Raw genomic sequence first — 25,152 nt, 5'->3', positions numbered from 1 at the left:
AAAGGAAAGGAAAGGAAAGGAAAGGAAAGGGGAAGGAAAGGAAAGGAAAGGAAAGGAAAGGAAAGGAAAGGAAAGGAAAGGAAAGGAAAGGAAAGGAAAGGAAAGGAAAGGAAAGGGGAAGGAAAGGAAAGGAAAGGAAAGGAAAGGAAAGAAAAGAAAAGAAAAGAAAAGAAAAGAAAAGAAAAGAAAAGAAGTCCAATTCCATTTCACACTTCTGCAGCACATATGTATGGCTGTTTTCTTTGCATTCAGTCATTTTCTATTTTAGCAATCTGTTATTCTGACTCAAAAATAAAAGTAAGAAAAGTCTCTGCAAGAACCAGAATGGTTCTTAGAGGTTTCCAGTAGTTAAAATACACATTGGAAAGCTTATTTCGGTATCTGATCCAGTACCCAATAAGTGCTGTCTCTAAATGCTTACTGATGGAGCATGTTCACTTTTCTATGTCTTTTGTTCCTTGTTCAGTGAACATTTATTGAGCATTTATTGAACCCTTATTGTTATGCTACGCATTACAGATACTGATGTGAAAGAGGTGGTCCTCGGACCCCAAAAGCCCACCGAATATTCCAATCAACCTGCATTCCTTTCCACTGAGGTATCATTCTGCCAAATCAAGGCTACTCACCTTCATCTTCGCCACGTCAACATCTGTCAATAACACCGTGGATATGTTGTGTAAGAGCTGCACAATGACAGCGATGTTTCCCGGGATCCGGGGAGACTGCCGAATGTTCCTGATTACACAGGACAAATCCTTCGGACACGTTTGCATCAGCCTGTCTGTGATGGTCTCAGGCTTTCTGGCATACTCATCTACTTTTGTATTTCCTCCTAGTGGTTGGATCGAATATAAATTTGTCTAAGAAATGGCAAAAAGAAAGTTTTGATTATGTTACTTTTGTTTTGAAAATAAAAGCACCTTTACTAAAAGTGAGGACAGACTTATCACACAATTGTGTGTCGCAGCGTGTTTTTCAATTTCACATCTTCAAAGTCACATCTGCTGTGGAATAACTTGCCCAATACCAAGGCACACGGACAGAAAATGAAAGTCCCAGCTTGCCAGCTGCCTGCTCCTTAATCCCCTCCCTCCAGAGAGTAAATGTTATCTTTAGCATACCACTTCAGACCCCTCCTGTGTCTCTATATCGTATATATGTCCTGTGCACGTAGATACATTTCTAGTGTCATTTAAGCTTATTTTTACTATTCCTGAGGGGCAGAGCATGAGGCACGAGCGTATTTTAAAAAATGGAAATTCTGAACTAGATTTAGATGAATCAACTGACACCAAGGCAAAAGAATGACTGAACATAATGATCAACAGTATCGCCTACAGATTCAGCCTCTGGGGCCCACACTTCTGTGTAGGAGTGGCAAACATGGCCCCCGACTGGCTGCCTGTTTTTTGTAAATAAAGTTTTATTGGGACCCAGTCTGCTCATTTGTTTAAGTATTGTCTATGGTGGCTTTCATGCCACAATGGCAGGGTCAAATACTCGCAATAGAGACCCCATGACCCACAAGGACTAAAATATTAACTGTCTGGCCCTTGACATAAAAAAAAAAAAGAAAAAAAAAAACTGCCAGCCCTTACTTCAAAGGACCCCTTTCCGGCCTCCTCTAGCCTGGCCCTTCACAAGACAAAAAGTCTGCATGGGCCTAGAGGATACGCCTACTCAGAACTCATGTCCCTGCATCAAAGTCCCTGCTTAGCAACCCCAAGTCCACTTCCAGGGCCTGCATGGCCCTCCATCCAACAACATAGACATCCCCTGGGAACTTCTTAGAAATGCTACCAAGGATGGACCAAGCCACCGGGGTGCTAGCCGCTAGGCCCGACAGGTGGCACAGGGACCTCTGTTTCCAGGGTTATGAACAGGTGGCCTTGGCTTTCCACCACCCTACAGGTGCAGGACGGAATCTGGGATGAAAGGTCAGCAGAATATATTCTACTTAGTGGTCTGTAAGCTTGATTGAAAGCATTTAGATATTAAAGTGTGTGGTACGTGGCTTTCTGTGAGTATCTTTGCAAATGTCCCTCAAATTAGGGGTGGGCCGGTGACAGACACCCTGGAGAGGGCAGCCTTTGAAGTCTGCTCAGGGACTTCAGGTGAAGAATCCACTGGCACTCCCCGTGGCCACCTGCAAAACCACTGAAGGGGGATGTTCCTAGATGCTAAAGCATTGGCTCCTCTGAAGGAATCAGGAGCTGCACTTCAGAAAAGGTAAAGCCTCTAGGAGAAAAAGAGTACAAAAGGGACACCTGGGTGGCTCAGTCTATTAAGGGTCCGACTTCAGCTCAGGTCTGATCTCACCATTTGTGAGTTTGAGCCCCGGGTCAGGCTCTGTGCTGACGGCTCAGAGCCTGGAGCCTGCTTTGGATTCTGTGTCTCCCTCTGTCTGTCTCTCTCTCTCCCTCTCTCAAAAATAAATAAACATTAAAAAAAATTTTAAAAAACAAGAAAGAAGAGGAGTAAATGAAACACAAAGAGAACAGAAAGTATTTGTCCTGATTTTATCAAACATGTGATTTTTTTAAATGTGTAATTACTTAAGTATATATGGAAATGTGCTCATTTGTTTGATGACGAAGTCCTTCCCTTTAGGTCAGCTTGCTTCTCATGCTTTACTGAGCACAGAAATCACCTGAGGTGATTGATACCATGAAAATTCAGATTCAACAGATCTGGGATGGGGTCTGAATTCTGCATATCTAAAAGTTTTCAGGGTTGCCCGTGCTTCTGGTCAGCGAAAGCTATGTTAAATATCACAGCTCCGTATTAAAAAGCTAAAAGCTGGGGTGCCTGGTGGCTCAGTCGGTTAAGCATCTGACTTCGGCTCAGGTCATGATCTCACGGTTCGTGAATTCGAGCCCCACATCGGGCTCTGCACTGACAGTGCAGAGCCTGCTTGGGATTCTCTCTCCTTCTCTCTCTGCCCCCTTCTGACTTGCACTTTCTCTATCTCAACATAAATAAATAAAAATATTTTAAAAAGCTATGAGCAAAGATGGAGAAGTAGGCCATGATCCTTCCAGAAAGCCCTTCTAGCTCTGACCTCAGGATCAGGTTTCTTTTTGTCATGAAGCGTGTGGGAGACCAGAGCACAAACTTTTAGATGCCCACAGTTAGGATCTCCCTCCTTGTGCAGGGAGAGAAGATGAGCGTGTGTTTATGTATTCACGTACAAACACACTCGCCTACCAGCCCTGCCTTGTGCTCTCCCTCTCTCTTATTGACCATGCAATGCATTGCTAATGTGGGGACTCCACTCTGTGTGCGAGAGAAAGGATATTACCTCAAAGATGTTGAAGGCATTAAGAGTCTGACAGGTTTCAGTGATCTTGTGCCATTTCTTCTGCCTGCATAAGAACCCCATATTTCCCTGCGAGTCTGGAGGGCAAGGTTGACTGCAGTGGGAATTGTCCACACAGACGCCATCGCACACGCCTGGGGAAATAAAAGGTATCAGCATCAGATGGAGAGGCTGGGGCTCTGGGCTGCACGGGACAATCACCAAGACGTCAGCACAGCGAGGGCACGTAAACCCTGTGGACATCGGGTGTGTTTTCTTTGCAAAGTGGGGGAAGATGGAAATAGATCAGTGATTGTCATATTATTTCGGTGGCAAACACCTATTGCTTCCAACAAAACATTATCCAGAACTCACACATATAAAGCAGATAAAAGTGGAACTATCCCAGTTGAAGTGAGAAGCAAGAGCCCGTGTTCAGTTCACTAGGTCTGTCACACTCCACAGGAACCCGCTGGACACGTCCTGTAACCCCTCCAGCTTCCCAGAACACAGTATGGAAGCCACTGCGCTCGATGTTCTTGGAGAAAGCTCCCAGCTCCGGAATGAGTATGTTATCAACGAATTCTCACAGACCTGTTCCTAGCCACTGCTCCCATCTGAGTTGGCTCAATTGAAAGAGTTTATGGCAAAGAACTCTCAGGCCAGGATGGAGCAGAAGGTGCTGAGAGGAGAGGGGAGCAGGGGTCAAAAGTACAATTTAATAGGAGAAAGATAAATAATCCACATGCCAGCCATCCAGGCGTCCCGTCTGCCATGCCAATAAACAGAGGGCTGAGCCTGGCTATTACAATAATAAACATAAAAACTTCCATTTGATTACTAACCGCTGCCGACATACCTTGTGGCCTGGGAGACATCTCCTTGCTTTTGTTAGCAACCTAGAAAGGGAAAATCAAAATACACATGAAAATTAATTATTGATATGCCAGCCCAATGATTCATTGTAGTCACAGACTAACAGCCACATCGGACTCAGCTCTGATGCCAAGATGCCTCCAAAAGCTGAGACCATGAAGTAAGTCCCCAATGGCCCCATTCCTCATCAGCCTGGACGGCTTTCTCTCCCACTGCTACTCAGCAGGAGCAGTCTGGCAAGAAGGATCAACATTCTATCCAAGAAATGCACCAGGAGCAGAGGTGAGCTTACGTGGAGATTAATGAAGGTTAGGCTGTAGAATTCCTTGTGTGTATGGGCCCCTTCCAAGCACTGAAAGAGGGTTTAGCAATGTGTTCACATGATCGTGTATTTTATTAAAATTTCAAAAGCAAAATAGCTTAACCACCATCTGTTCAGACCATTATTTTTTGCCACTTCACCTTTCCTTACTTCACACTCTCCCTCATTCTGGATAGCACTAGAGAATCTGGAGAAGTAGCAGTTGAGTTGGGGATACATCTAGTTTGAATTTAATAGCATATATTTATGTAATTTGCAGTCATCAGCACATTACAAGGAGGACATCAACATATAAATGGTATTTACTTTAAGAGTAGTTACAATCAGTCACAGAACAAGAAAATTCTAAGTGTTCTGGACACTTTGCAGGTCATATATGAAAGAAACTCGTTAGATGTTTTCCCAAAGCTGACAAAAGTCTTACATATTTACATGGCGTTACCAATAATGAAACGAGAAGCTGAAAGATATTCTTCTAAACTAGCAATAATAAAAAACAAATTGAATCAGCAATGCTAGAGAGAAAACTGAATAATTTTTCTATTTTCTCTCTAGAAAAAATATTACAAAATTATTGGCATGCAAGTATGCAGCTAACAATGTAGAGACAAAAATGTGGGCAGTTCATTAATTAAAATATTGCTATTTTACTGGACTTATTACTGAATAATGCTGAGTAATTACCGAATCTAATTCTCTTCGGCATTTCTAAATTTGAAATTTGTTGCAATCACTTTCCTAAGTAGATTCTCACTTTACCCTCAATCTTGTATTTGCATTTTGTATTCTTTTTCTTTAAAAAAAATGTTTTTAATTTTATTTTGAGAGAGAGGGCGGGAGGGGCAGAGACAGACAGACAGACAGAGAGAGAGAAAAATCCCAAGCCGGCTCCACACTGTCAGCACACAGCCAGACTCAGGGCTCAATCTCACAAACTGTGAGATCATGATGTGAGACGAAATCAAGAGTCAGACACTTAAGCAACTGAGCCATCCAGGAACCCCTGTATTCTTCTCCTTTTGCAGAACTCTCTTCACATCTGGCTTCCCCCTATCCTGAGCGTTTCCCACCCTTCCTGATTAAAAACCCTTCTCTAGCCCACCCATTCATCAGACTAGACCCCTCACTGAGCAGCAGTATCATATTGTGGTCGAAGGGTATACTCTTGGAGCAGACCGCCTGGGTCCAAATCCCAACACCACTACCTGAGACCTTGAAAAAGTTCGTCTCTCTGGGCCTCAGGGTCCTCATCGATAAAGCAGGGTGAGAATGATACTATTAGAATTGTGTGATACCTCAGAGCACTTTAATGAAGAATAAATGAGATCAGCTATGGAAAACACTTAGAATGGGGCCTGGAATATCGTAAGTGGTACTTAAGATTTAGCTCCTGTTACTATTCTCTGACTATGAACTTACTGTCTATTACATACAGAGCTCAAGTTCGTCCCTTCCAAGAAGTCTTTCCAGTTTCAAATGGTACATCCTTCCCTCTCTGTCTTCTGTAGGATTTGTTGTCTACACCACTATACGTCTCATTCAATGCTTCACATATACTCACCTTCCTGCCTTTGACTCTTTAATCATTTTTATATATGCATATTATCTCATTTAAATTGTATGTTCCTTAGGAACAAAATCCATGGATGGATGTTGTATTGTGTTTTTTATACCCCCCTAAGATGCTAGTTCTGTGTCTTGTACATATATGTGTATATACACATTAGCTTGTATGTATATACTGGCATACATGTGCGTGTGTGTGTACACGGAGAGAGAGAGAGAGAGAGAGAGAGAGACTGAAACTTCCTGTGTTTGTACCAGAAGTTTGCTCTCTAGTGGCTGGGAAGAGCCATGGTCCAATTCTCCAACTTGCATTCCAAGATCTAAACCACTGGGGAAGGAATTAGAAATTCAGTGACTCAACTGTGTGACTAACATGTAGAGGTCATGTCCCTCTCTCCTTCACTATATTGTTTCTCTCTGTGTTATCAAGAAGCAAGCCTGACACTTCCATTTTCTCTACCAAATAAGAATTTAAGAGAATCTGAATTGAGCATTTAGGGTCTGTCTAAAGTGAAGGGTATCACTGCGGACTCATGAGTTACAATATCCTTCAAAGCACTGAGGCAAGCTGACTTCCCATTTTACGGTCTACAGATTCAAGCCTTATTTCATACCTGGGAGACTCAAAGGCTTTTGACCCCAACAAAAATAATAAAATGGCATATTTTTTTTTAGTTTAGAAAGACCTTCTTATTTTATAAATAAAGAAAGTGCATCTTTGATAGATGAGGTGATTTACACAAAACCATGCAGGGGGCTCCTCTTAGAGTTGGAACTAGAACCCAGGTCTTCTCAATCCTACAACACTGTTCTTTCCACCAAGCCATCCCATATGCATGTGGAGAGAGCAGAGGAGGATGTAGGGTGTAGGGAGGTGATGCTCTAAACTCATCCTGAGAGGGTCATGGTCTCTAATACACCACAATAAAGCACTTAAAAGTGAAATTCCAGGGGCGCTTGGCTGGCTTGGTCAGTGGAGTGTGCAACTGTTGATTCTGAGGTTGTAAGTCCAAGCCCCACGTTGGGTGTAGAAATTACTTAATAAAGCCTTTAAAAAAAAAAAAAAGTGAATGACTCCAGATAATACTTGGCCCATTATACAGACTCCAGTGAAGTCACATTGTATTGATCAGATATGTGGGCAGAAGACCGTGGCATGCTATTTACAAAGAATTCTAGAAATTCTACCTTCTTAAGTGAAAGATCTGATTTACTTCTTCCCAGTGAATTTGCCAAAGCATATCCATATATGACTCCTGGTCATTTCATTTCTAGGGTGGCATCCAATATGAGCCACTTGAGCTTCAGATGTCCTCAATCTTCAGGAGCGCCTGGGTGGCTCAGGTGGTTGAGCATCCAGCTCTTGATTTCAGCTCAGGTCATGAACCCAGAGTCATGGGATTGAGCCCCGTGTCGGGCTCCTCCCTCTCTCTCTCTCTCTCTCTCTCTCTCTCTTTCAATCCCTCTGCCCCTCTTCTCCACTAGTGCTCTATCTACAAAAAGAAAAAAAAAAGGTCTACAATCTTCAACATAACAGTAGGAAAAAGACCCTTTGAAAACCTGTAATCTGCTCAATCTGAAAAGCTGCCTGAGTGCGTAGACAGGTCAGGAGAGGGGTAGCACTCAGAAACTCAGCATCCAGCAACTTCTAAATTGAGAAGAAAAGGATGGAATCCTCATAACTTGATCCCCAATAACCAAGAAGACAAAGTCAAACTCCCAGGCTCTGCCTACTCTTTAAGTTCTGCCTTGTGGGAAAATATGGATGAGGAAATGAAGAAGGGGAAGAGAACCAAACTGTGGGGTCGGGATGTCTTCTGAAAGAGGTCTTTAGCCTCTCCCAGAAGCCAGACACCAGTTCAGTGCTGGGGAAAAGGGAAGTCATGGAGAAAATTCCCATCCAGTGGCACACCACTCAGAAGATAAAGTAAATATCATTTGGAAATTCCCAGAAAGAATTTCCAAAGTCATTCTTTCCTTTAAGGAGGCTTTCGCTAAGAAGGCACTTATTAAAATGGAAAGAACAGGAAACAGAATCTGAAGAAACCGGGGCCCTGGCCTTGGTCCTGTGGCTGGGTAGATATGGAACCTCAAGAAAATCACATTCCACACCATGGGCCTCAGTTTCCCTATCTGAATGTAAGAGATGGAACTCCTGTCCAGAACTTGTAGTCCAATAATAATACACTGTTCCTAAGAAGGTCAAAGTAGTCTTAGTCCTTCTCTCCCTCTCTCAATCGCTCAATGATTCTCCACACCTAGTTTGAAGTAAGTAACTGTTAAGGACATTAAAATGACTTATGGTATGAGTGAAAATATTCTAGAGAGAGTCATAAGGCTCACTGCCCCACAAAACTTACAAATAGTACATTGCTACAAACCTTACCCCAGTTAAACCTTGATTAACCATTGGCTGTCAGAGTTCCTCATTTCTCCTTCTGGCCCATCCACTGTGTTCACTATCACGATTCTCATTCTGGGTGGGACAATGCCTCATTGAGCCAGACCTATTATTCCTAGGGCCTGCCCACTAAATGCCATTAAGTATCTCCCAGTCATTGTGACATCCCTCACTGCCCCCACACTTTCAAGTGCCTCTACGGAAGTAGCACTGTCCAGTGATGAGCAATGAAAAGTCATCACCGTCAAAGGATATGAAAAAAAAAAAAAGAGCTTATCACCCTTAAATCATTTGAGCCTCATTGCATCTCGGAAACTTGTAGAAAAAAATTAAAAGAAAAATAGTCTGAGGTTATTAGCTAAAACAGGTTTTGGTTACCCATAGCTGTAAGTTCTTCTGGCTGGACCACTATCTTCTCCCTTCACTTGAGCACAGGTAACTACGAGCTGCCTGACAGATGGGTTTTCGTTTCCATTTGCTCTCTCCCTACCGGTTCCTTCTCCCACCTCCCTTTGCTTACCTGGCATAATGTCCTGCAGGATTCTGTGGGCAAAAGAAACACTAAGCAGTAGAGCAAAAGCATGTGAGTCATCGTCTTCCACACCGTTGCCTTTCTTGCTTCTATAAAAATAAATGAAAAAGCAAAGTGTCTCCAATCTGAAGCTTTCAAAGTCTTTCACTGCAGTCAGCCCGTAAGTCTGGGTTCTGTCCTGAGTGCTGTCAACTCAGACTTCTCTGCCCCAGAGGTGGCGTCCCTGTGGCCTCCCATGGACCTCACCAGGAGGCTGCAGGTGTGAGCGGCTGGTGCCAGGAAGCACAGGCAACCTGACACCTGAGGTAGGAATCCTTCCAAAGGAAGCTGCCTGCTGGGGTGTAATGAATAATAGCCCACGTTCAGGGATCCAGAAGGATGGTTCACTCCCTGGGTTAGGCAGGCCTGAGAAACGTGTGGGTGGCTGTGGTGGAAGCTGAGTTGGGGTGCCTATGTGCAAACTCAGCCCAGAGACATCTTTCAAAGGAGAGTAAGCACCAGGCTTGGCCTATTATCTCATTCCCACCCAACTGGATTTTTGTAGGTAGGTAGCAAACTTCCCAAACTGATCTCAGACAAGTCCTGCTACTGGTATTTCTGCCAAAATTGATCTTAAAACTAAAATGATTCGTCGACACCTAGAATAGCGCTAGAAACATGGTGGTGCCCACAATATACTCATTGAGGAAAGAGGAAAGAAGAGAGGAAGGCAAGGCGGGCAAGAAACACTGATGATTTATATCTGATCTGTGCTCTATCAGATCTGATCTATATCAGATCTCTATTTTTTAATAGTAAATTTTAATAATTTTAATATTTTTCATTTTGGGTGAAATCCTCTTTGAAATGTATTTGATATTTCTTTGCTTTTAGACGGCAGGGTTCAGAAGACTTGGACGTCATCAAGAAAGGCCAGGAGCTTTTGCAATGGCTGATATTTGCTCTTTGACCATTTTTAGCCAGAAAGGAATAGCTTTTATCCCATTTGTGCATAATTCTACAGCAAATAAGGCCATTATTTTAAAGACTAGGCAAAATGTCTTTTTAGCCATATTTCCTATGTTGAAATACTAACCTAACTGAAATTCCACTGAAATCCAAAGGTTATTTACAATATTCTACATTGCCTGCTGCAGCCTCTTTCAGTGGTTTTCTAATTGTGAGGCTAACAACCAACCTATTTCTACCTATGTGCAGTCTCTTTGTTTTACTATAAATGGAATCCTGGCCTCTTGAAAAGAAAAAAAAAGTCAACATTCTGCATTTAGCTGTATTCAGATATTGCATTTCCATATATATTTTTTTTGTTTGTATTGTAAAAAATTCACATAATGGAGCGACTAGGTGGCTCAGTCAGCTAAGCGTCCAACTCTTGATTTCAGCTCAGGTCATGATCTCATGGTTCGTGAGGTTGAGCCCCACGTCGGGCTCTGAGCTGACAATGTGGATGCTGCTTGAGGTTCTCTGTCTCCCTCTGTCTCTGCCCCTCCCCTGCTCACTCCCTATCTCTCTCTCTCTCTCTCAAAAATAAATAGTTTTAAAAAATTCACATAATAAACAATGTTGTGATATAAAAAGAAAAAAAAAAGGCTTTCTGCTGAAGGTCCCTAGTTCTTTAAGCACAAGGATTATGTTGTTGCTCATCAGTTTTAAGTATATTTAGTTGCAACCCACATGGGCATACAATTTCAAATAAATTTCAGCCACATTGGGGGCGCCTGGGTGGCTCAGTCGGTTGAGCTTCCGACTTCGGCCCAGGTCACGATCTCACCGTCTGTGAGTTCAAGCCCTGCATCGGGCTCTGTGCTGACAGCTCGGAGCCTGGAGCCTGCTTCGGATTCTGTGTCTCCCTCTCTCTCTCTCTGCCCCTCACCCACTCATGCTCTGTCTCTCTCTGTCTCAAAAATAAAATAAAACATTAAAAAAAAATTTTTTTTTAAATTTCAGCCATGTTGGCATCCTTTTTTTCCAAGTCTTCCAAATGGATAACAATTCAGTATGAAAATCATCAGTCTTACCACAATGATCACCAATGCAGTTACTGCTTTGGGTAAAACCGTCAAAATTTAAAAAACAATTAAAAGCCACTGATGAATTTGTTAACATAATTTTCATAAAATCAGAACAGGAGTCCATGTTTTTCTGATTTACACAAATTTAATTTCATTTTTTTAATGTTCATTTTATTTTTGAGAGAGAGTGAGACAGAGCATGAACATGCGAGAGGCAGAGAGAGAGGGAAACACAGAAACGGAAGCAGGCTCCAGTCTCCAAGCTGTCAGCACAGAGCCCAATGTGGGGCTCAAAATCACGAACATCGAGATCATGTTGGATGCTTAACTGACTGAGCCATCCAGTTGCCCCTATTTTACTTCATTTTAAATAGGCTCGAATCATATGCTTGGGGTACCTGGGTGGCTCAGATGGTTAAGCGTCCAACTTCAGCTCAGGTCATGATCTCACAGTTCGTGAGTTCGAGCCCCACATCAGGCTCTATGCTGACAGCTCAGAGCCTGGTGCCTAGAGCCTGCTTCAGATTCTGTGTCTCATTCTCTCTCTGCCCCTCCCCGACTTGTGCTCTGTCTCCCACTGTCTTTCAAAAATAAATAAATGTAAAAAACAAGAAAAGAAAAGAATCGCATGCTTTACTAACTGAGCCAGTCAGGTGCCCCTTCATTGGTTTTATATTAAAATTCTCATTATACAGAACGTTTTCTCTTTAACTAAAACTACTTTTTAAAAAGATTTAAAGAATGATAGAAGACAACAAACTTTCACTGTTCTGCCCAAACACTCAAATAGATTCTTTTTTAAGGGCTGGGAAGAAGTTGAATACCTAGATAAGTTCAACAAAACAATATGAAAACTACTGTTTGCTTAAAATGTTAAGGTGTTATATTGAAAAAAGATCCTTATTTTAGGGTCCCATTGTTTTAAATTTTAAACATAGCTGTTTTAATTTTATCAATATGCATTTTGATTATTAATAAAATTATTTTTATGCATGGCAAAATGAGCACTTTGTGCTATATGTGGTAATGCCCTTCACAGACCTTACAGTATGGACTTTTTTGATAGTTATTCTGCTATTAAAATTTTGGAGCCCATGGGGCGCCTGGGTGGCGCAGTCAGTTAAGCGTCCGACTTCAGCCAGGTCACGATCTCGCGGTCCGTGAGTTCGAGCCCCGCATCAGGCTCTGGGCTGATGGCTCGGAGCCTGGAGCCTGCTTCCGATTCTGTGTCTCCCTCTCTCTCTGCCCCTCCCCCGTTCATGCTCTGTCTCTCTCTGTCCCAAAAATAAATAAAAAAAGTTGAAAAAAAAATTAAAAAAAAAAAATTTTGGAGCCCAGAATTTTCTAACAACTTCTTTGCTATCCGGGACTAGCTTGTCATGGAAGGACTGGAGACCACAACTCTGGAATGCTATCTTTGCCCAAGTTTCAACAACAGTGGAACTTTAAGTACATTCTGAACTTTTTCTTAAGTCTTTTACTTAGAAGAAACAGTTTCTAAAGTTGGCTTTTTTGGCATTTTGCTTAAACACAGCTCTTTAAGTAAAGTGGACTTCAATAAAATCAATTTTCTTCCAGACTTGTTGATATTAAGCCATAGTCATTAGCTCTTTTTCCAATCCTGTGAAAGCAAAAAGTTTGAAAGAAGACAAAAGTATAGGGGCAAAACAGCAGCAAGAATCCAATCTTTGGACCCCCACCGCCTCCCACCTTCTTCCGATTTCCTTCTGAAAAGTTTTTGGTTTCTAATGGTTCAGACCTCCTTCCACCAGCTCAGCCTCACACCTTTCTGAAATGCAAGGTGGGGGGTGGGGGGGGGGGGTTGGGAATGTAACTCTTCCCTCTAAAACAAATGTTTGTAAATGTTACTTTTCGTGTAGCCCAAGCCAAACAATTTGCTACAGACATTGACTTCAGAGGAGGCTTATCTCTCAAGAACATACAACCTGAAAAAACAGTCATCTCATGCGATTCACACCAAAAAAAAAAAAAAAAGGCAATTACATCAGCATTGACATTTCACAAGGTAAAACGTGCCAAATACAAAATGTTACTTTTTTTTTTTTTTATTGTTTAGTTAAGAAACCACTTCCCTTCTCCTTTATAAAGGAGGAGGAGGAGAACAGTAAAGGTACTGGTAACTTGGCTAGATCTGCAAAGAGATAGTATTTCCAAAACATCCAAACTAGAAGATGTTTTCCCATTCTCTGCTGTCTGCTTTCGAAATCTGAAAAAGGTGCCTAAGATGTTTAATGTATGTGTTTATTCAACAGACAGAAAATGAGCTCCTCATTTGCAAGCAATGTCCTAACAGCTCGAAATTAAACAACCACAAAGATAACTTCTTTCCCTGTCTCCTCACTACCTTGGGGAAGCCACAGGCTAATGAGGCTTCTGAAACATCTCCAAGGGTTTGGGAACTTGGATGGGCTTTGTTCCCAGAAGTCCTGCAGACTCTAGGAGTCAAAGCTGGTCAAACAGGCATGACAGCAAGGATTCCAAAGTTCCAAATTTCACAAAAAGATTCTCATCTTTGCTAACAATTTAATTTCGAAATATCTCTTCCTATCTCTATGTCAAATTCCTCCAGCCCAAAGCCACGCGTTGACTGGCAACAGGCACAGGTCACTAATGAAAGACAAAGCAGGCAGGAAGAGCAGGTGAGCTGCACGCTGGGACATGTTCTCTGTGTGGCTCCATCAGAAACAAACATTTGCTTAATTTAAACGCACACACATCAGCGAGGGAGACCAGAGCTATTTTATAATAGCTTGATTAGGGAGTAACAAATCTTGATTAGGAAAAAACAAAGGTATACTGGAATACGAATCGTGGCAATCACGAACAAAAGGAAACAGAAGTCCAGACAGGACTTTATCAGCCACTCAGGAGTATTTCAATCACCAGCTGTCAGCTGACAGTCTGCAGCTATTACTTGCATAATTAGGTTTTGCAGTGAGTTGCTGAGACTTCCAGTGAGATCTGCAAAATGCTGTCAAAGCTCCCAAACAGCCTGGGAATACACTTCAGATGATCTCAGGGGTGGATGATCCCATTGCGTCTGTCATTTAGCCATCCCACTGTCTTACCTCCTAGTCACTCACCAATCCCACCCGTCCTGCCTGAATCAGACATCATGGAAGGGAAGAGGAGAATAAAACAGTCACTGTCTGTTTACTCTGTGTCTGGCACTATGTCTGCCTTGACTCTTTTATTATTACTATTATTATTTTATTTATTTTTGAGAGAGAGCGTGCACGCACAGCAGAGAGAAAGGGAGACAGAGAATCTCAAACAGGCTCCAAGCTGTCAGCACAGAGCCCTACACGGGGTTCAAACCCAGAGACTGGGAGATCATGACCTGAGCCGAAATCAAGAGCCTAACACCCAACCGACTGAGCTACCAAGGTGCCACTGCATTAACTCTTTTAATGTCATCAAGTAGTTCTGTGACATTGAAGTGACTTCATGTTTTTACAAAAGTAAGGGGCTAAAAGTTGACCCTGCCCAACCTCACAGGTACTAAGTGGCACACTTGGGATTTGAACCCAGGTCTGTGATTTTTTTTTTTTTTTTTTTTTTGGTATGTCATATGGCTTTTCTTTCTTTTTTTTTTTAATTTTTTTTTAAATTTTTTTTCAACGTTTTTTATTTTTTTATTTTTTTTTATTTTTGGGACAGAGAGAGACAGAGCATGAACGGGGGAGGGGCAGAGAGAGAGGGAGACACAGAATCGGAAACAGGCTCCAGGCTCCGAGCCATCAGCCCAGAGCCTGACGCGGGGCTCGAACTCACGGACCGTGAGATCGTGACCTGGCTGAAGTCGGACGCTTAACCGACTGCGCCACCCAGGCGTCCCTCATATGGCTTTTCTAATAGAAGAAAGAGTTGATCTTTGTATGGGGTTAATTCTCTCAGAACATTTTCACAGGTAACTTTCATCTTGCCATCATAAAATTTTATGAGCTAGGCAGAGAAGTTATCATTTTCCTTTTTATCAAAGAAGAAATTGTCCAGATACCAAGTAGCTTCCCCACAGTGGCACCCCAAGTTATTGGAAGACCCTGACTCTTTTCACCCCAATCCAGGCTCTTTTAACTACATCATTCTGTCCTTTCCTCCTTCTTGTCATGAAGATATAAAAAGGCTGACCATCATCTCTAGCAAAAATAATAATAATAAATTGATTGATTAATTGATTGATTAGATAGACAGATAAATGAGAGAGATCTAGGTTTAAATGACCTTAAATAAACTTAAAAATTAAATAGAATTGCCTTCAGAATTCCTTCCGTGCTTTTCCTGAGTCATGTCCCATGCTGTGCCCAAATGCTCAGGCTCTTGCTTTCAGCTGCAGTCTAGAAGCTCCCTCCTTGGACAAAACTCCTCACTCTGAAGCAACCTTTCTCACATCAAGGCCCTCTTTCCTAGGTCTTAAGAAATTCATTTGACTGACAAGAAGGAACAGTTAACCAATCAGATAAGCTGACTCCCAGTGAAGTGAAAATGAATACCAGTGGTGATGTGATTTAGTCATCCCAGGTAAGTATACATTTTAACAGGGTTTTTCTAGAGGTAACCTCTCCCACAGGAGGAAATAAAGGCAGGGACCCAGGTCAGTAGGCCAGATTCTTGGGAGTAAGGATGGCTCTCCATGCCCCAAACCACACCCACAGAGCTACATACTCACATGTTTAGATGAGCCCTCAGGTTTCTCCTGAAACCCAATTTTTTTTAAAACTTTAAATCATTTTCATTGGTTTCCCCAAACCTTGGCCAGCTTCTCTAAACCTTTTTTGAACTGGCTGCTTTCCTCCTTAGGCATGTAGGTTTCAAGCAGTGCTAAGTAATGGATGATTACTCATACCTGAAAGATAAATAGTAAACAGGGATGAAGGTGTGCAGAGGGCATCGATGTCAGGCACTTGGTATAGGTGTGCCCTGAGAATCAGCTCCCTCATGAGTCACCACAAAACCAAGGAGAGGATTTATCTAATAGTCAGAGGCTGCCAGGATGAGTTAAAGAGATCATACAAGTATACAAAATGTGGAAAGGAATGCTGAAAAGCCTGGTAAACCCAAATCATTGTAGGACTACAACACTTCTGGGACCCTAGCATATAGAAAGAGCTGGTAAGGCAAAAAGCATGGTGTGCAAATTTGCTGATGGCACTTGTACATACAGTAGCAGAAAAAAGAATATGGGAACAGTATCAATGTCAAACAACAATGAAGGGGATAGGAAAGTATGATAAATCTGTATAAAGGCAAGTATAATATTTTGTCAAAACACTGGAAGGACACCAAAGTATTAGCAACTACCAAAAAAAATGATCAAATAATTTTCCACATACTCCATTCTTTATTTTCCACAACTAATTAGATTTATAATTGGGGAAAAATAAACTCTTTAGCATTGTGGCAGAAAGAGCATGAAGTAGGTTGAAAGTCAGAAGATCTGTGTTCTTCCTCCAATTCTGTCATGATTCATGTTCTGAAATTTGGCAAGATCTTGAACTTCTCTGAGCCTCATTTCTTCATTCTTTCAGAAAACATTTATCTTGGGTCTGTTTCATGCAAATAAACTTGAGGATCCAGAGACAGTTATGAAGGAAGACAAACAAGACAAGGTCTTTGGGAATCGGAAGTCTAACTACAGAAGATGGAAAATATAAAGGGTATACATTAATGCTGTAAGTATTCCCTCTGAGGTCTACAAAATATACTTTACAAACCTATGGCAAAAAGTCATAAGCTCTCCCTCCAGGGACTTTGGGGAGCATCACAAACAAGGTGGCATTTGGTGTGGATCTTGCCAGGAGGTGAGGAAGAACAGTATTCCAGACAGAGAAATAGTAGGTCCAAAGCAGGAAGCATGAAACAGCCAGGCATGTTCAGAGATGACTGGGAAGGTCACAAAGTTGAAACAACAGGTGTGTGATGGAAAAGCGATATATGTAGCTCATTAGCTCTGATGCTCTGATGCCAAAATGAGGTGGGTTATGTGCCACAGGAAAGCAATGGGATTCTTCCATGGACAATGAGGAACCATCAAATCTTTTAGTGACAGTATCAGAAGTCATTTAAGAAAATTATTCTACCAACAGTGTAGAGGGTAGGAAAGAAGGCAGAGATGAGGGCCAGGAAGCCAGTGGGGAGGCCGTTCCTTAATCCAGGAGACCAATCATAAAGCCAGGACCATGGCAATAGCATTCGGATGGATTCAAAAAGAACCCAATGACCAAAAGAGCAAGAAGAAGGGATGAAGAAGTGACTACTATTAAAACTTAGGTTTAGAAGAGTAAGCAAAAGTTTAGGAAAGAAAGCATTCGTGAAAAAGGTAGTAGAGAAAAACGTGAGGTGGATGTTTCTAGACTAAGCATCCGGGTGGGTTGGGGTGACCTTAATCAAGAGAGGAAGTACAGAAGGAGAAGCAAGTCTGGAAGACAAGAGAAACAAAAGAGACAGCTGAGCTAATATTCAGGTAGTACATACCTGGAAAAATATGTCTCAAGAGTTATGTATTTCCATTAATGTGAATTTGCTCCCAAAGCACTTCTATCAGCTTTCAGCTTTCAGGAGTCGTCAGCATTTTTTTCTATAAAAGCCACACCACTGTCATGGCTGTGGACGACATGGAGCCATAAATGCTTTATCCTTCTGCAAAAGCCTCCCAGAGCTGTATCATCACAAGAGTGAAGGCTCAGAAGTGAACAAGCCCAGCATAAAAGCACATAATAACTAATCGTTATAAAACAACTCTTAGATGGTTAAAAAGCGTAAGTCTCATCACCTAAGAATGATTTCTGAACTATGGATGTCAATAAAAGCATTAAATTTGAATTTTGTACAATATAAACCCTCATAATTATGCTCCTTGGTGAGTAATAATTCCATTTTCTTTTCACAAAATGAGAATATTAAAGTGAGAAATTAAAAAAAAATTTTTTTAAACGTTTATTTATTTTTGAGACAGAGAGAGTGACAGAGCGTGAATGGGGGAGGGGCAGAGAGAAAGGGAGACACGGAATCGGAAGCAGGCTCCAGGCTCTGAGCCATCAGCCCAGAGCCCAACGCGGGGCTCGAACTCACAGACCGCGAGATGGTGACCTGAGCTGAAGTCAGAGGCTTAACCGACTGAGCCACCCAGGCGCCCCCTAAAGTGAGAAATTTTAAAGAGCATTCTTACTCTGATCAACATGGTAGTGGAGGGATTAAAAATGTGGATTTCTTGACTCAGTGCCTTAATAATTACATTAAAATATGCACACTCATTCAACCAGAGATATTTTTCATTAGATCACAGGTTGGAGTTTTAGATTATTTTTTTTATTTATTTATTTTTGAATGGTTTTATTTCTTTTTGAGAGAGAGGGAGGGAGGGAGAGAGAGGGAGAGGGAGACAGGATGTGAGTGGGGAGGGGCAGAGAGAGAGGGAGACACAGCATCTGAAGCAGGCTCCAGGCTCCGAGCTGTCAGCACAGACCTTGAACTCCTGAACTGCAAGAACCTGAGCTGAAGTTGGCACTTAACCGACTGAGCCACCCGGGAGCCCCTCTGATTACTATTTCAAACTGAAAATAGTTATTTCAGATGAAAAACGTCCGTGCTTTTTTTTGGTGCTCTTTACATGTCTCACGTTTGACATTTGGTACCCTCTCATTTATATTACATATATTTGAAAGTAATTATCTAGGGGCGCCTGGGTGGCTCAGTCGGTTAAGCGTCCGACTTCGGCTCAGGTCATGATCTCGCGGTCCGTGAGTTCGAGCCCTGAGTAGGGCTCTGTGCTGACAGCTCAGAGCCTGGAGCCTGCTTCGGATTCTGTGTCTCCCTCTCGCTGACCCTCCTCAGTTCATGCCCTGTCTCTCCCTGTCTCAAAAATAAGTAAACGTTAAAAAAAATAAATAAATAAATAAATAATAAATTAAAAAAAGAAAGTAACTATCTATAACTCATATGTATGGAAGAGTCATGAATTATTCTTTTCTAACATAAATAGAAAAAGAAAAATGTCCTTGAGTAGATCTTCAAAAACTATAAAACAGTAATAAAACAGTAAAAAAAAAAAAAAAACACAAAACACTAAGAAACCTGAAAGGGTATTTCCATCCTGTTTAGTTCTACATATTGGACAAAAAAATCTTTCTGGGGCACCTGCGTGGCTCAGTTGGTTAAGCGTCCAACTTCAGCTCAGGTCATGATCTCACAGTTCATGATTTCCAGCCCCGCATCGGGTCTATACTGACAGCCTAGAGCCTGCTTCAGGTTCTATGTCTCCTTTTCTCCCTGTCCCTACCCCACTCACACTGTGTCTTTCTCTCTCTCTTAAAAATAAACATTAAAAAATTTTTTTAAAAATCCTTCCACTTTTGGTTCCTTACATTTTACTTTCTTTCTTGTGTTACATGCCTTTTCTCTATATTCACTTCATTTCTTGCTGGAATGTATCTTTTTAAACTTCCTTTTTTTTTTTTTTTTTAAGTTTATTTATTTATGTTGAGAGAGAGAGAGAGAGCGAGCCAGCAGGGGAGGGGCAGAGAGATGGAGAGAGAGAACCCAAGCAGGCTCTGGGCTGTCAGCACAGAGCCCACCGTGGGGCTCAAACCCACAAAGTGTGAGATCACGACCTGAGCCAAAATCAAGAGTCTGACATTCAACCGATTGAGTCACCCCGGCACCCCTTTTTAAATTTCCTTTGATGAAGATGTCTGCATTGCAAACTCTGTTAAACTTTGAATGTCTAAAAATATTCTTACTTTATTCTCATTTTGGATGATTCAATGAATGTAATGATCAAAGCATCAGTGTTTCCTTTTTTTAAATGTTTATTTACTTTTGACAGCGGGGAGAGGGAGGGGCAGAGAGAGAGGAAGACAGAGGATCTGAAATGGGCTCAGTGCTGACAGCCCGACGTGGGGCTTAGGTTCACAAACTGCGAGATCATAACCTTAGCCGAAGTCAGATGCTTAACCAACTGAGCCATCCAGGCGCCCTAAGGCAGCAGTGTTTCTATTCAAAGGGTGATTTGTTTCTAATTTGGTTCTTGGACAGAAAGAGACTTGCACCAAGTAAGTTTTGAAATGGCTTTCATGGAGGAGATCCCACAAGAAGGACAGCAGGCAAAAAGAACCAAGGCACAGGGAGCTCATGTGAATGAGGCAGAACGTCTCAGGCATAGCCAGCATTTTGGAGGAAAGCAAGATCTTCTGGATAAATCCATCGGGGAGGAGTCAGCACTTTCTATATTTAGAACAAGCACACCATGACCGTGATGACCATGTGTAGCAGGCACACAGTTAGCAGTCATGAAACCAGGTTGGCACGGGGGTAACTATGTTTTGCACTACAATTGAATGTAAACAGCACTGGAGCCCTATTTGAACCAATGATGGAAAATTTGCCCATACAAGATCAACTCATTGATTTTCAGTTTAAACTAGGTCTCTTTTGAGCAATTCAACATTTGCTCCTTCTTTTCCTCTTCCTTTCTCCCCAGGGATGATATTCTAGCATCAGAAAAGAGGCATGCAAGGCTAAGCCTCCAGCCATGCTACTTTCTGCTGCTCTGGACAATCACAGCTGGTCTTTGGGCCTTGGTGTTCAGCCTGCACATCTGTGCCCCACTCTTTTCTCTGGCAGCCAGGTCCACAGAGATCACACTGATTATTTTCTCAATGTTCAAAAACTACCCAGATCAGGTCCGGTCTTTGCAACTTCCCAGGGACACAGGGAACTGCTCCTCTCTCTCCCTGCTCTGATTCAGAACACAATCTTTCTCTCCCCTAAGGTCCAGTTCTTGCTCGAAGAAGCCCAGTCTTCTTTTTGGAATCAGCTGGAAGCAGGACTCCATTCAGCCATTTTGCATTGGCTTTGTGCATCTCCTGCTTTCCTTCATCAGTTATTCTCCCTCCCCAACCCCCACGCCCCAGAGCACAGAGACTCCCTGGACATTGGCAACCCAGTTCCCCTGGAGGTGACAGGACCTTCCATGGGTACTCAGGGGCAAGGGGCACTAAATGCTGAGATACCCAGCATTAGGGGCCATCACAAAACATCTGCACGACAAAGCTTGCACAGAAGTGATGGTGCCACTCTCTTTCCAGCTATGAGACAATCCAAGACTGCTTAAGACTTTCAAAATTCTTGCCAGACTCTTCAAGAGGGAACCCCTTCAAAGACAAGGCTGAGATAGAAATTGCTGCAAGACAATTGCAGGGGGAGGGGTGACTCAGAGACTGCTAACCAATTTAGAGAATTTCTATATGGAAACATGAAATCTTAAAGACCAGATGTGTTCTGGGGGAAAATGTATGCTTGCCACAACTGGAACATTGTGCCCAAGATGGGGCCTTTAATGGTATTTACTCATACACGTTGTCTAATGCATAGTAACTTATAAGGCCTGCTTTGATATGGACAGACTTTTCATTTTGTTGTTAAATAGATTTAATTTGTACTTTCCTATACAAAACTCTCAAAAGAACAGAATCATTCTCCATCATTCCATTCTTTTAAAACAATGACATATAATTTGAAAAATACCAACAATAGGAAATAATGGCTTTGACTTCTCGACAGTCAGGTGTTCTTGAATGTAGCCTTTCAGAACTCAATGTGCATTTCTTTTGGAGGAATACACTGGACCCCTATTATGATTATTGTTATTAATAATTTGCCTAGCCGTCCCCACAGCACTCACATATGTCTGGAAACTGCTTATGTCATTCATGTTTACTGTTCATGCAGCCATTTTGAAGATGGGCCAGGCCAGAGCTGAGCCTGTCTGGGCCAATCAGTCCTCACCCCAGGGACTTTCAGGCTTCGATAGGAGGAAGGGAATGGGAGTCACTCATTTCTAGAGAAGCTGAAAAAGAAAGCCACCCATAGCAGTAATTTCTGACTTTGGTTGCACATTCCCAAAAGAACTTTTTAAAAAATTGCCAATTTCTAGACTCTAGTCTAGACCCATTGAATCAGAACTTCTGGCAGTAAGGCTCAGCACTAATATTTCTCCAAAACTATTTATTTTATTTTGAATAATTTCGTTACTACTGGAAAGTTGAAAGAATTACACAGTGAACACTAATATACCCCTTCACTTAGATTACATTAATTATTAATATTCAGAATGAATGAGTTTTTAAAAACTCCCCAGCTGATACTAATATACAGAAATGAGATCACACCCCCTCCCCGCCCAGCGATCTGTAATTGCGAAGAATCCAACTACAAAAAAGGACAGTACAAAATGAAGCAGATACGCCAAGAAGGAAAAAGATTTTAAAACAAGAGAGTCCTGGTAATGCTCAGAATTTTGTATTTCATGCCCTGGGTTCCACGAGATACCCTAGTATCTTTATAATAAAATCACCTTTGGGACTTAAAGTAGTATGATTTAGGAGCTTGTTCAGTGCAATCAAAAAATTCAAGAATAATATGCAAAGACAGTATGATTCTACAGACTCGCCCCTAACTAAAAATGAAACCAGAGTTTATTGACTTGAGAGATCAAATACATTAAAACACATACACACATGCACGCACGGACGCACGCACACATGCACTTAAGTCATGAATTCCCGAGATAATGGGATCACAGATAATGCCACATGCTAACCTAGGGCTCTGTGGAAGAAGCCACTGGTGTTCTAAAGCAGACTGTTTTTCCACTGGTGAATTAAGTCCCGTCTTGTGCAATGCAGACACAGTACCAAAGAGGGGGAGGGGGGTGGTGGCTGTGGGAGTACCCTGCCCCAATGGTGGGAACTAAGTATTCTATCAGTGAGGTGGTTCAGAACCACCAGAACATGCTGATAATAAAAGGGAGACTGAATTTTAGCTGGTTCTATTATTTTTTTAAGACACAGTTAGAAATATTATTCTCCATAGATATTGCAACCCATTATCTCCTGGACCCAGAACCACTCCCACCCCAGACCCTGTACCTCTGCTCCCTGGTCCAATTTTAAATATTTATTTACTTTTGAGAGAGAGAGAGAGTGCAAGCAGGGGAGGGGCAGAGAGACAGGGAGACAGAGGATCCAAAGTGGGCTCTGCGCTGACAGCAGAGAGCCTGATGTGGGACTCGAACCCACGAATCGCGAGATTCACGAGCTGAGCCAAAGTCAGAGGTTCAACTGACTGAGCTACCCAGGTGCCCCATTCGTGATCACGTTTCAGAAAGACCAAGCTGTCACCAGGCTTGGAGCTGTTCCTCCGCCCCCCACCCCCCCCCCAATCTCAATACATTTGAATAAGAGTTGTGGTTTGTGTTACAGATGTTCATTCATTTTGCAAAAAAAACAAGGATGCTGTAACTGTATATCATGCAAATACAGGGTTTGGACTAGTGCCATTTTAAGATACTAGCCCTACAGGCATAACGTACAAGTTTTGCAGTCTTTTAAGGCTAATTATTTGCCCTGCAATGTACTTGAAATCATTTCTCTGAGCTACAAATAAGTTGATGTTTCCAAACTAGAAGAATAAAAACAAACTCTGAAAGAGATTTAACGCAGTTAACCAGAGATAGTGTGAGATGAATTCAAGCCTCACTCTTTCATCTGTGCGTTTACTGTAGAAACACACACTTTGTCAAAATTCAACGGATAGGAGTTTTTAAGCAAAACTAAACTCTCAAAATTCACATTCAAGAAATAGCGATAAAGAATCCTTCTGAAAAAGGCAGGAAGAGCTAAGCAGCCACCACAGTAATTTACAGCAGGATGTGAAAGTCAATGGAAACAGAGGGGTTTGGGCATCCCCTGCCCACTGTGGAGATTGACGCAATGCAGAAGAGCTTATGAGCTGAGAGAAATGTCCCCAAAGTTTACAGGCCTCCTGAGAAAGTCTGATCTGAGGAAAGTGAGATTCAGGATCAAATTCTCAATGTCATAGGTTAGTCGTTGGAAGTGCAGGATCCTTTTTGTAAAAAGTGTAAAAATACTCCTGTTTTCAGAGAGACTTTGAAAGCTGGTGATATCCAGTAATAAGTAAAATTATAGAGAAGACATCACAAAGGTTGATGAGGGGAAATAATGATTTAATAAACAGTGAATTCGCTTCTCTTATTTGCACTTAATCATTTTGAGGCCATTAGAAAACAAAATGATGTCTTCAAAGAATCCAATTTCCTGGACTCTGATACTTGGATGGAATCAGAGGAGCAGAGGGTAATAAAAACAAAATATTTTCCTACCGGACTGGAGCTCTTAATGAATTATGTCAAGTGCCTTCAAATGATCAAATTCCTTTTTAATACTTATTCACCGTGTATGTTATTAATTAAATCCCAAATTACAAAGCCTCTAAAGTGTAGAATCATAATGCATGGCTCAGCTCTGAAATCCTCTCCAAAGGAAGTCACTGGAGGGAGAAGGAGGACGTGGGAGTACTCACTGTGGCTGGCCAACAGGAAAGTCACCGGCACATTTGCCCCACTCCGTGGCAGCTGAAGACACAGGTGTCAATGGCTCTCCTCCGTTGTATCTGGCAACAAATCAGCACGTTCCTGTACCTCTGACCAGTCAATTTAGCCCCGAATGGCGGATACTCAAGCTGAGGCATTCAGGCTGGGCCCTGCCCTAGTGCCAGCCCCAAATACAGGGGCCCCACAGCCCGACAGACGAGTCCTGCATAGGAGTAGCTCCTGCAGTGGGAGGGGCACAGTACCGGAGAATGGATGAGTCACACACTAGATGATACACTCACAGACTCTCACAATAAGCAAAGGCTTCCCTTTTTGGCAATGGATTCAGGACTAGAGTGGTGGCTCAGGATCCTTCGTTCTTGACTATAGCTATTGACATCCTTACGGATCTGCCTCAGCCTGAGAATGGGGAATGGAAAACACAAGTATCTATGCCTGGAGCTCTGTCTTTGGCTGACTTTCTGGTCACTAGGGTTATGGGACTATGGGTCTCTGCTTGTTTCTGGTTGTCCCTAGATCCAGGCACAAGGTAGCACTGCAGTTCCTAACCTCTCTGTGGGTCGATGGGGTCATGCATGTTTTTGGCCATGGGGACCAGCAATTCAAAATGGTAGCCTGGGTCACCGAATGACTGTGAAAAGCAGAGGGCCTTGCTGACCTCTGATGGGCATGAGCAAAAGTTACTCCTCATTGTTCTTAGTCACTGAAAT

General features: G+C 42.2%; 1 protein-coding gene across 1 annotated transcript in view; it reads right to left on the bottom strand.

Annotated features, from left to right (window-relative positions):
• The window catches only part of ADGRF2 (adhesion G protein-coupled receptor F2), a 42,820-nt gene extending 18,181 nt beyond the window's left edge, over window positions 1–24,639 (bottom strand). The window contains exons 1-5 of the mRNA XM_043591612.1: window positions 24,412–24,639; window positions 8,987–9,087; window positions 4,161–4,200; window positions 3,305–3,456; window positions 630–863 (exon numbers count right to left, since the gene is read on the bottom strand). Coding sequence (XP_043447547.1) covers window positions 630–863; window positions 3,305–3,456; window positions 4,161–4,200; window positions 8,987–9,058 — 498 coding nt within the window. The 5' untranslated portion in view covers window positions 9,059–9,087; window positions 24,412–24,639. The remainder of the gene's footprint in view (window positions 1–629; window positions 864–3,304; window positions 3,457–4,160; window positions 4,201–8,986; window positions 9,088–24,411) is intronic.
• Window positions 24,640–25,152: the final 513 nt, after the last annotated feature.

The sequence above is a fragment of the Prionailurus bengalensis genome, chromosome B2 (assembly GCF_016509475.1).
Source record: "Prionailurus bengalensis isolate Pbe53 chromosome B2, Fcat_Pben_1.1_paternal_pri, whole genome shotgun sequence".
Lineage (NCBI taxonomy): Eukaryota > Metazoa > Chordata > Mammalia > Carnivora > Felidae > Prionailurus > Prionailurus bengalensis.
Note: the sequence above shows the minus strand (reverse complement) of the source record. Positions and strands in the feature narration are given on the sequence as shown.